The sequence below is a fragment of the Harpia harpyja genome, chromosome W (genome assembly GCF_026419915.1).
Source record: "Harpia harpyja isolate bHarHar1 chromosome W, bHarHar1 primary haplotype, whole genome shotgun sequence".
Taxonomy (NCBI): Eukaryota; Metazoa; Chordata; class Aves; order Accipitriformes; family Accipitridae; genus Harpia; species Harpia harpyja.
In genome coordinates, this window is record NC_068968.1 from 13,104,573 (window position 1) to 13,116,965 (window position 12,393).

Below are 12,393 nucleotides of genomic sequence, written 5' to 3' on the forward strand. Positions count from 1 at the left end.
CTAGTTTAAAGCCCTCTCTGAGCCCCACCGACTCATGAGTGAGAATCCTTTTCCCCCTTTGAGATAGCTGGACTCCATCTGTCGCCAGCAAGCCCGGTGCCGTGTAAACATCCCCATGATCAAAAAACCCAAAATTCCACCGATGGCACCAGCCTCTGAGTCACCTATTAATCAGGTGTGTTTTCCTGTTCCTTTCAGTATATTTCCCTGCCACTGAAGGGATTGAGGAAAACACTACCTGTGCTCCTGATCCTTCCACTAATCGCCCCAGTGCCCTGAAGTCCCTTTTGATTGCTTTTGGAATTCTCTCCGCAATCTCATCACTGCCAACCTGCACAACCAATAGCGGGTAATAATCAGAGGGCCAAACCAGACCAGGGAGTTTCCTAGTAATGTCTTTTACCTGGGCCCCAGGGAGGCAGCAGGCTTCCCTGTGGGATGGGTCAGGTCTGCATATTGGGCCCTCTCTTCCCCTCAGAAGGGAATTGCCCACAACAATTACCCTCCTTTTTCTCTTAACAGAGGCTGTCAGAATGCGTGGGGCTGACTGACTCAACCTAGGCAGCCCCCTGGATAGGCCTTCATCTACATTCTGATCTTCATTGGCCTGGCCCTCAAGTTCCAGAGCCCCATACCTGTTGTGTAGGGGCAACTGGGAAGGTGAGGGAGACCGGGAGGGGATTTGCCTGTCTCCCCAAGCAGGGACCTGTATCCATTCCCCTCCATCTCTTAGGTCCCCTCCTGCCTGGTGGCAAGAGGGCAGGGGAACCTCCGCTTCTTGTGGAGCCTCCATCTGCTGCCTCTGCCTCAGGGATGGTAGGGTGTGGGTCCACCAATCTATCTCCCTCTCACACTCCCTGATACTCCTTAACTTTTCCACTTCCTCCTTCATCTCTACCACCAGGCTGAGCAGATCATCCAGCTGGTCACGCCGCACACAGGAGTTGTCCCTGCTGCCCTCTGGTACCAGTGATAGGCTCAGGCACTCCCTGCAGCCGGAGACTTGGACAGCTGCATGTTTGCTTGGCAGCTCTGTCTCGGTCGCCACATTTTTCCTAGCAATGGCTTTCACCCAAGTGGCAACCATAGCTGAGTCCCCTTCTGAGGACGATGCCCACTGCATGAGTAGCCTTCTCATGCTGGGAAGGGGGCTACGCCCTGTTCGCTGGCGCTCCTCAGGGTAGTTTAAATCTCCCGCGGTTGCCCCTGGTAACGCCCACGCCGTGTCAGCCCCTCTCGCGAGAGCTGCCGGCTCTGGATGGGTCTCTGCTCTTCCTCTGGGTTCCCGGCTCTAGGAACCTCCTTGTCCGCCTCAATCTAGTGCTTAACCACTGAACTTACCGTTGCCGCTGCTGGTCTCGTCACTGGCATGCGGAAGCCCTGGCAGATTGAAAGCATTCTGGGCTGCCAAGGAAAGGCAAGAGGGGACATTGGGGCATAGAAGGTTCCTCAAGTAGACTAGGAAAGTGGTAGAGGTGCAACAGGGCAGTAGCACAAGCTCAGCTACAGAAGCAACAGCATCCAACTCTCCTGCAGCAGGAAAATAATGCATTTAATCGGTAAGAACTGTTTTGCTGGCTGCCCATCCAATGATGGGTATTGCCTTCTGCTGCTGGCTGGGCAGCTGAATTGGTATGGCACATAACTGTTAAGGATTAAGTCATTTTGCCGCAAGCATGTTTCTTGTGTGAGGCAGAACACAAGACTAGAACAAAACTGTTTTGACTTATGAAAGCCAGAACAGGAAGGAGCCTCGTGGGCCAGAGCGAGTTTAAACATTTTTTAAATTATTTTAATTTAAAATTAAAAGAACAGGAGTTACTTTAGGCTACAACAGTCTTCAGAATTCTGAGGTTAAGGGCTCAGAGGTCAATTGTTCTTTTGGTCATTTGTCAGGATTTAGAGTTATACTCATTACCATCATTCCCTAATTCTGCCCAAAAGGGGAATATTTTAATTAAGCTGCTTTCAATGGTTTGTTCTTTTACAGGTATCTTCAAATAGCATCCAGTCCACTCCCTTGAATCTTGCAACTTACTGGAAATGTAATGCTAGCACTACTGATGTGAGAGTGGATTATAAATACAATCCAGAGTCTATGAATGTGCCTAGTATGCTGTCTAATGTCCAGGTTGTGGTACCAGTAGATGGAGGAGTAACAAACATGCAATCACTTCCACCTGCAAAATGGTAATATTAATACTTTTCTTTTTATTATTTTAAATTCATTTCAGTTTATTCATTAGTGTCAGCCTGAAAAATGTCACTGGAAGAAACAGCTAATATTTTTTCCTCTTGATAAAATGCGTGGTATCAGATGTTTAGGACATTTTTCTGGTCCAAAACAGATCATGTACAGCCAAGTCACATAAACTCAAATGAGACTATATACACCCATTCCAACTGTAATAATACAAGCCTTTCTGAAATTTCCAATGTTTGCTTTCTTTTGGCTAATAGACAGGATAGATATTTTTAATAACATGATTTGAAACCAAAATATCTTAATGGTTAAAAAACATTATATATATGTGTGTGTGTATAAATATATCCATATATATAGATTATATAGAGACAGTAGAAGGCATGCAGTTCTTAAAAAGATTTCTTGGTTGTTCTAGCTTAAAAATTAACTTCTAATTGAAATGGTTTTAAAACAAACTTCAGTAACTGAGGAGTTCTTCATAAGCCTGGTAGCATTGTCTCTCAATTCAAGCATCGTGCTGATTATCTGACTCGCAGCTACCTGCCGCCACCTTCTAAGCCTGCAGACCATTTACAGCAGCACTTGAAAGCGAGACACGTGTCTCGGATAATTATGTTTGTGAAAACAAGCAGAGGGTAGCGGGGCTAGGCAGAGCGGGACATCCCTGGAGCAAAAGGTGAGCAGAATTCAATCACTGTGCCTGTGGTTTGGCAGCACATAGGTACCTGCCCAACTGTAACGTAATTCCTGGACTGTTTATTTCCAAGAGGGACAAGAAGGTCTTTTTAACATGAAGGTTAAGAGGGCAAAGAATACGAAGTTGAGGGAAGTCAGGCTTTGTTAACCTTATTACTTATAGATCAGTTTACCTTATAAAGCAAGGTTCAGAAATAGAATAAACCTGGTGTATTTTACAGAAAGGTTCTGATGTTTCTGGAGGCAATACATTTAAATGTGTTAATTGGACAAAGTGATAATACAGTATCATTTTAAGTGGAAAAAATCCTGGCAAGACTGAATCTTTCTTGACTTGGTATTTCAAGGGAGCAATACTTTTAACCAAATCACCTTAAATTTATTCTGAGCAAGGGCAGGTTTGGTATCCTGCCTGTACAACTTGACTAGACTTTTGGTGAAGCCAGTCTCCCCCCTCTCTGCTCAGGCTTCTTCCACAAACCCCTCTAATGAAACCTGAGTGAGAGCAGGAATGCCCACCCAGAACACCTAGTGTTAGCTAGGAAGACTCAAAACTTAGTGACAGTTTCATTGCAGATTCATCGGAGTGAGGGACTTGAGCCTCAGGTATTCTCTCTTTCACCTAGGTAACTACCCAAGGCCAGAATTTTGAGCCTTGAAAGCTGACAAAAAAAATACAGTCATGTTCCAGGCAGCTCTAGTATGTGTCTCCTGCTATATGTTTGGTCTAGTGGGTTGGGTGATGGGGTTTTGGTTTTTTTAAGAATAAATGTTTTATAATTCGACCTCCTGCAAGTAACCACTACCATCTATGCTACTTGTGTGAGCATTTCACTCCTGCTACACTAATGCCAAAGACAGTTTCAACCCTATCAGCACTTCATGCTGCTCACAGCTTTAAGTTGTTGACTTTTCTTTGATGGAACAGCTGCAAAGTGCTTGAAGAGTTAAAATGCCCTGTCAGCTTACGGACTATGGTGCTTGGTGCCCTTTGCTTTTCTGCCCCTTTACAGCATCAGAAGTTAGCTTAAACCCTGAGTCACTTCTGCCAACTAGTTTTACTAGAATGGAAATGGAATTCACACAGCCAGGAGTCTCACATAAGGGAGAACAATCAGCATTGCTCCCCCTCATACCATCGTCATGAAGCATAAAGACCCAGCTTTCAAACTTCTTCCAGCATGTTTGGCCTTTCCTTACCCTTTGAGACCGCAGAGGGTTTTGAATTGTGAAGTGGAGCCATAACCTGGGCATAGGACAGTGTTAACTGTGTAAAAAGGTGGTATGTGCATCTGAGCTCTGCTGCAAGCTCAGGGGCATGCAGACACACCCTTCTGTTTTCCTGTTTGCTTTGTATAGTTTTCCACAAACTCACCTTAAAATGATCAAATATTTTTATAAACCTCCATTGAGAGATGTAGGTTATACACACATGGTCTGTAAGGTACCAGTGTAAATCTAGGGTGACGTGCGGAAAACAGACTCCACAATCAGTGAGATTGTAAAGTAGGTATGTTCATTCAGCGCTGGGCAGCACGGGGGGTAATCCCACCAAAGTCGTGCGCGCCCGACTCGGCAGTTTGTCTCAAGTTTATACAGTCAAGTGTTACATATTCACAATACGCCTATACATATGCATGACCTATCCCTGCTTCATATTAAAATTAGCTCCGAGAGGTCATTTCCATAGTCTCCTCTCAACTGCGCTTGCGCAGTGCCTCTTTATGGTGGTCGTCTGGTGGTCGCAGAGATGAAGATAGATGACTCCTCTTCGTCACCGCTAGTAACCTTTTTTCTTGCGCAGGCTCAGTGATTTCTTGGTATTCACCCAAGCTGCAAAACCAGTCTTAGCTGGCTCTTGGGGCCTGCTCCTGCTTCTTATCAGGAGCTGTCTTTACCTCATTGGCTGGTCCTTGGGACTAGCTCTTCTTATCAAAGACTGTCTTTGCCTCAGCTAATTTCAACAATGTAAGCGCTAAACATCATCCTTCGTCCCCCCTTATTATGTCTACTGAGATTCTTTTGACTCCCCTTGTCTCAAGGGAAATAATATTCTAAAAATTGGTGCTTATAACTAACCTACCATTCTCTTATAGGAATACAGACCAGACGAAAGCTTATTGGAAAATATCTAGCATTTCAGAGAAGTCCGAGAATGGAGGCAAGTTGAACTCTTGTTTTGTTTTCTTGTACAGTAACAAGGTAATCATTTTAGCCTCTATGTCCTCGTGCCTGTTTACACTTGCTGTATCCTGTTTATCAGTTCACCTTCTTCTCAATGAAATTCCTCCTGAGAGATTCCATTAACAGTGAGATGTAATAATATTAACTAATTATAAAAAGAAAAATAGCGAAGCCCCTTGAAAGCAGCTAGTACCGCTATTTTAGTTTAGACTGGGCAAGGAAATTATTACATCAGTGCTATTTGGAAATGAGCAGTTATTCAAAGGAAAATACATTTAATATTTGTGTTCTCGTTTTCCACACACTGACAATTGAGATAAAGTAGAAAGAGGTAAGTGGAAGAACTGGGGGAAAGAAAAAAAAAATCCAAAAGTCCTGTGCTGAGATAGGCTCAACTATAGATGATTCTTGACCACCATTTTGAGGGTTTTCATTTTGACCATATACGATTCCAGGAAAAAAATAAATCTATGCACATCTGCTCAGAGTGGTAATTTATATAGCATTTTGTAAGGTACCAATAGTTGTACTCTGCCCAGCTGCCTTTCCCTGAGGTCTAGCTGATGTCATAGCCCTTGCAGCCTTTGCAGATGCAATGTCTTTCTGAAGCAGAAAAACAGAAAAAGGGAGGCATCTCATCCACAAAGCCTCTGTGGAGAAATGGACTTGCAGTGTAATGGAAAGGCCTTTGGCCCTGTTAAGAATTTAGTGAAGGGAATTATGAAAGCACAGATTTGCTTGTAAATATGACTGGTTTCATATAGGAACCACAAGCCTGGGAAGGGAAAACCTCTTGTATTGCTGCAAAGGCTGCAAAGCTGTGGTAGTCATTCAAACAAAATCAGAGAGAATTTGATCTGATAGAGGTTATTGCTGTAGTCTGGTGTATTTTATCATTCACTGACCTCACAGTTCTTTGCCATCTGTCTTCCATTATGATTATGTAGGGATATCCTTCTCTTTTTTCCTTTACCAAACTGCAAAGCTTCTTTTAAAAGAAAAAATCATACTAAAACATGAATGCAGCCAGATAAAGAGCTACCGCACACCTGCAGAGCAGCATAAAATGGGATGCCAGTGATGCAGATCATGTCTTGTGTGTGTTCAGTAGACTTGCACATATCCCACTGCTTCTGCTATGTTCCCTTTTCTTCCCATCATCTTTCTTCCCCTTTTCTTTGAGTATAAACACTTAGTACTCACAATTCAGTGTATAAGAGGAAGTAACAATATGCTAGTCTTTCTTACACTTATGGAAACAAAGGGAGAAGTTGCAGAAACACTCTTAATATTAGGGCAAATGTCTTGAAGTCATCCTTAATCTGGTGTACAGGGTAGTAAAATGTTTTGGTTTTTTATGTTCCAGTACATTATGTGAGCTGTCAGTTGCAGACAGAGATAAAACACAGAATAAACTTTCAAAGCACTTGAATATATGAGTTTCCATACTTACAGTGGAAAGAAGTTCCGATTTACCCAAACTGTGACAGACCTACTGAAGAAATGAAATGGACTTTTAGCTAAATTTATCAAGAACAAGCCATTGCATAAAACAATTTCATGCATCAATTCCTGCTTTTACCCTAGTAACATTTCAGTTACTAACTTTCCTCCTCATTTAGCAGTTCCTACTGACTAGTTGTTTTAAAGTAAAAATACTTGACTTTCACTATTCCATTAATTAATTATTTAAATATTTTTTCCCCAGCATATTTTGCAAGAACAAGAAAAGACTTGTTTAAGAACTAGGAAGAGACCAGCAATAATGTTGGGGTTTTTTTAAATTTCTTGCATTGACTACAAAGATGTACTTAAAGTAATTTTGAACTATTACTACTTTATAATGGCACTGAAGTGAACTTCACCACTGTCTATGAAAAATCAACTGAAGTTTTTGGGGAAATGTATTTAATCAGACCTTGTCTTTATTAGAAAAAATCAGAATTTCTTTCATCTGGGTACATTACTGTTCAGCTGCATTTCTTCCAATGGTTTTGTTCATGTACATTCATCCAGGCAGATTGTGACAACATTTAAATATTCTGATGTACTTTCAAATCTGCTAATGAAAAGTACTACATACAAGATAGACCAGCAAGCATAAATGATTATTATAGGGAACAATCAGGTATTTAATGTAATAAGAGATTACCAGGCTGTCTGATATACACATTCTTCTATGAGTGTAATCTTGTAGAAATGTGTATTGCTTCTCTCTGAATCATTCACTAGTCACTGTCTTAAACAGAGTATTGGAAAAAAGAGAGTTGTACTCTCATCTCTTCTGAAAATTTATATAGGACTGCCACTAGGAATAGGTCTTAAAGATCACCATGTTAGTTCTACTTCTTACTACTAAAAATTTGGGGAGATCATCTTGGTCTTGCAAAACAACCAGCCTTTCAGTTTTGTTATTTTTATAGGTTCTGGATCCCTCAGGGCAAAATTTGAACTTTCAGAAGGACCCAGTAAACCAGCAACACTTGCAGTGCAATTCATTAGTGAAGGAAGCACCCTTTCAGGAGTAGATGTAGAGCTAGTAGGCACTGGCTATCGACTTTCTCTCCTTAAGAAGAGATTTGCCACTGGTAAGATGCTGACATACTTATATATTCAAAGTAATATGATATATTCTATAGTGCTAAATTATAAATTATGAAACTGTTAAATAAGTGATGCATAAATAATTATTTTTCCTCAAAAACATGACTGAAAACTGTTTCACTTTTTTTGTTCTTCCATAGTTAGTCAAACTGCTCCCAGGAAAATACTGACACAATCTGTTTTATCTACTGACTGCAAAAAACCTACCTTTATTTTTCAGGACGGTATATGGCAGACTGCTGATGAACCTGTGGAAGTCATTGGATCAAAGGAGTGCAAGAAGCTCACTCTGCCTTTTCTACTTTTCAAACACTATTTTAACATGCATTAATTTTTTAAAAATGTTGACCTATTTTTGAGGATGAACTACAAAACAGAAAATGCACTTTTAAAAGTCATTTTGCAAACTTTTTATTACTTTATAATAGCACTGAAGTTAATTTCAACACTGTCTGTAAATTATCATCTGCAATATTTGGAAAAATTTGTTCAAATTTTAGTAAATTTATATAGATGAAGTCAAAATAATAATCAGTATTTGTAATGAAAGTATGAAATTGTATGTTATACTGCAAACATTAAACCTAAACATGTAGGAAAGCAAGTAAGAAATATTTGACCTTTCCATAAGTAATAATAATTTTTCAGATTCTTTAATTGCCAGTTTTTAAAGAAAACAGAGGCAAATTCTCACGTAGTTCTTCCATCCACTCATGCCATAAAACCAGCTGAGTTAGAGATGTATAAAAAAAAAATGTAACTTGATGCCTGTGTATCATATATTATTAACATGTAAGTTGTTTTATATAGGGTTTTTTCCTAAGTGCAATGTGTTACAAAATTGCAAAAGACAGAAGAGATTTACTTCTGCAGTTAGTAAATTTTATAAGTGTTGTGATTGTTTGAATCAATGCTGTAGATTTAATTTATTTTTATATGAATTGCATAACATTTGTGCCTTTAAAAAAACAAACCTGTGCCTATCCACTTTGTTATTCACATGCCTCAATTCCTTTTTCAAAGTTTGGCTCTTCATCAAGAAAGCACGGTGTTTGTATAATACATACAACTTTATAAAAATTCCTTTGACTGGGATTTAGAAGGCAGATTTGCAAAACTGGAGGTTGTTTTAAAAGAGGTTTAAAATGCTGGTTTACTTCCTCATGGGGTAATTGCAATAAATGCGGCTGTAGTAAAGGGAGATGCATCATGCAGGACTTTGAAACTTTGATAGTAACTTTAATGTCACCAAAGATGAAAATCCTGAAAAATCACAGATGATGGTAAAAGCAAACAGCATTTCCTTTCACTTTGACTGCAAGTCTTTGGAATTTATGTGCTTTGAGGGTTGTGTGATATGAATGTAAATATATTACTTTGGAAGGAATAGCATTTTAGAAGGGTATTTTATAGCAGCAGGATGACAAGTACTGCCATTTCTATTATTTTAAATTTTATCTAAACCCACCAATTTTAATATTTGTATTGTCATCTAATCTGCTTGCCACAGCCTTAGCACAGGGAAGTGACACATTAGTAACATCTTTTAAAGCAGGTCACTAATTTAGAAAATATTTTATGTATTTGTATTATCAAGTGTTTTTTCAATGCTGAAATCAAAAGTATTAGGGCAAAATAATTCAATAACCTACAAGTGGGAATTTTATATGACCATTTTGAATACCAGTATCTATTTCAAATTCTCTATTAAAACAATAAAACTTGCTTGAACCAGTAATTAATTGACTGCTGAAGCTTTACAATAAATTAAGCTTTGTAGAGGCTACATAAATTCTAATGTATACTACACACTTTTGCAGATAAGAGTTCCATTATTAGCACTAAGCACATACTGTACTGTAGATTTGATTGGAAGAGTATTTGGCTCTTAACTTGCTAATCTTATTGAATGGTAAATTTCTAACTCATATAAAATGGTACAGTCTTTTTACTGGAATCTTAATTGTAATCTGCTTTGCAATCAAACTGCGTTTAACATGACAATATTTTATTAATGAAAACCCAAAACTGCATTGCTTTTTTTAATCAAGCATTACTTTCATTTCTTAGTTAAGTAGGTCTGTTTCAGCACTTTTAAACTAGGTGATTATACATACATTTGCATTGGGTGCAGGTTGCAACTTTGAAGCCATACAAGTTTATATAGACTTTTTGTAAAGAAATTAAAAACAATGTAAAAAGTACATGTGTCTGTCTGATAAGAAAACCATATGTAGCAAGCTGGTTCTTGCTTGTGTATACAGCACTATCCTTTGTAGCTGCCTCCTAAGAAAATTAATTTGTAAACACAACTCTAAAGGATCTGAATTTTTATGGATTGTTACTACATCGGACTGTAAATTAGAGCATACAAGTTTATCTTACAAAAATTGTAAATATTTCTGATTTTTCATAAAATATAAATTTTAAAAAATTTTGCATTCATAATAAACATGTAATATATAATTTAAATACTGATTTATATTGCTTATACTTTCGAAGTTAGTCCCACAGAGCTTCTAAGCAATAATAGAACAAAACTATGCCTGTATTGAACATTTTTAAAGTGTTAATTGATTTGTAAGTGATAAGTAGTAGAGATAATCAGTACAGGAAAGACATGGACCTGTTGGAGTGGGTCTGGGGGGGGGGGCACAAAAATGGTCAGAGGGCTGGAACACCTCTCCTATGAAGACAGTCTGAGAGAGTTGGAGTTGTTCAGCCTGGAGAAGAGAAAGCTCCGGGGAGACCTTATAGCAGCCTTTCAATACCTAAAGGGGGCCTACAGGAAAGATGGGGACAAACTTTTTAGTAGGGCCTGTAGCAATAGGACAAGGGGTAATGGTTTTAAACTAAAGGAGAGTAGATTCAGACTAGATAAAAGGAAGAAATGTTTTTACAATGAGGGTGGTGAGACACTGGCACAGGTTGCCCAGAGAGGTGGTAGATGCCCCATCCCTGGAAACATTCAAGGGCAGGTTGGACGGGGCTCTGAGCAACCTGATCTAGTTGAAGATGTCCCTGCTCATTGCAGGGTGGTTGGACTAGATGACCTTTAAAGGTCCCTTCCAACCCAAACTATTCTGTGATTCTATGATAATATATGAACTCTTTTATATATTTAAAAACCACCACAGAGATGATTGATAGGTGGAAAGATGACTTCTGCAGAGTTGCATCTTTACTAAACTGAAATGCCTGAGATGTGCACAACGACTTGTGCCTTTACTAAATTGGTATGCTTAACTAATAACTTAGATTAGGCCTAACTGTAGATATACTTATCAGAAAAATCTCGACTTTGTAGACATGACCCATTTTCTCTGAATAGTGCTATCAAATGCTGTACATTCCCTAACTTCCTTAATAGCCATATATTTTGTTCAGTGCACAGGAAAAAAATCAGTGGCAAGATTAAAGTAATCCTTTCTGATTTCTTATGTTCCACCAGTCCAAAACAGTAGGTGATTTAAGTACTACTTTGGCAGTCTGAGAATAGTCCTTCCAAGCTGCGAGCACAGAAACAAAAGTTGAAACTGAACAAATGCATGTTTGACTCTGTTTCTTTCCTACTTAATCCCACAGCCTGTATAGTTTAATAAGTAATGACTTAGTGTGATGGTCTGACAAATTATAGTCAATGTCTCAAACATTTGTTAAAGAACTTTGGTGGAGAAAACGGCCTCTGTAAAAATGCTGGAGTTTTGTGAACAGGACAGTGTGGCTGGAGGAGAGGGCCCCACGGAGGGTGGGACCGCACTTCTCCAAAGCCGCAATTCCTTATCTTAAGTGACCAGGAGAAGGAGCACAGCATATGTGCCTGGAGGAGGAGGCCCCACGGAAGATGGGACTGTGCTTCTATCTTAAGCGGTCATGCCAGCAGGGAAAGAAAGGCAACTCCGCAATGAACCCCCCCCCCCCAAAGCTCACCGACCGATTCCAGAGAACCCCGGGAATGGGACTGCACATGTCAAGACCATCGACTAACACACTATAAAAGAAGGGAGAACGAGTTCTCAGTGCGCGCCCTCTGGAACTGGATCTCTACGCTGGCTGGACCAATGCTGGACCCAGGACTGGTGAAACCCTTCTCTTCTCTCTTTCTTTCTTTCTTTCTCTTTCTTTCTCTCTCTCCCTCTTTTTCTTCTCTCTTTTCCACAGTCCCTACACCTCATCCTTTTAAACATTAAACCGTTGACCAAGTCTGAGACTAGGAGTGGATCTAGCCGCCCCTGGGCTCCTCTTTGAGAAGGAGTCCAGAAAGCAAGGGGGTCTGCTCTGAACCTCGTGACTCAACGGGAGGGCTCTCCTTCTGATACATTTCATGTTCCTTTTTCCATTTCTTTTTCTACACCTTCCTTCTCTTCTCAAACAGTGGCTTAATGACATGTTGCAAGGTTCATATTGATAAGTTCACGTGTACTTGGGCAAGGTTAGCTAGGTTGAATAAATGTTGATTGTTGTTTGAACTCCCCTGGTGTCGTTTCACCTTAATTCTGACAAAGGAAATCCACGAACCTGAGTCGCTCCAACTTTGGGACGCGACACTTCTTAGTAAATTGACTTTTTCAGCTGGCTGGATATCATTTCAATAAGTACCATTCTTGTCATGCTGGAAAGTAGTAGTCCAAGGGTTTGATTCTTATCTTTTGTTGGAAGGCAGGACTGAAGAACGCAAGTGCCCTATGGTCAGACCAAACGGT

At 39.8% G+C, this 12,393-nt stretch overlaps 1 protein-coding gene across 1 annotated transcript in view; it reads left to right on the plus strand.

Moving 5' to 3' along the window:
• FCHO2 (FCH and mu domain containing endocytic adaptor 2) overlaps positions 1–10,162 on the plus strand; it is a 118,658-nt gene extending 108,496 nt beyond the window's left edge. Inside the window, exons 23-26 of the mRNA XM_052775405.1 lie at positions 1,991–2,190; positions 4,999–5,063; positions 7,510–7,674; positions 7,911–10,162. Coding sequence (XP_052631365.1) covers positions 1,991–2,190; positions 4,999–5,063; positions 7,510–7,674; positions 7,911–7,933 — 453 coding nt within the window. The 3' untranslated portion in view covers positions 7,934–10,162. The remainder of the gene's footprint in view (positions 1–1,990; positions 2,191–4,998; positions 5,064–7,509; positions 7,675–7,910) is intronic.
• Positions 10,163–12,393: the final 2,231 nt, after the last annotated feature.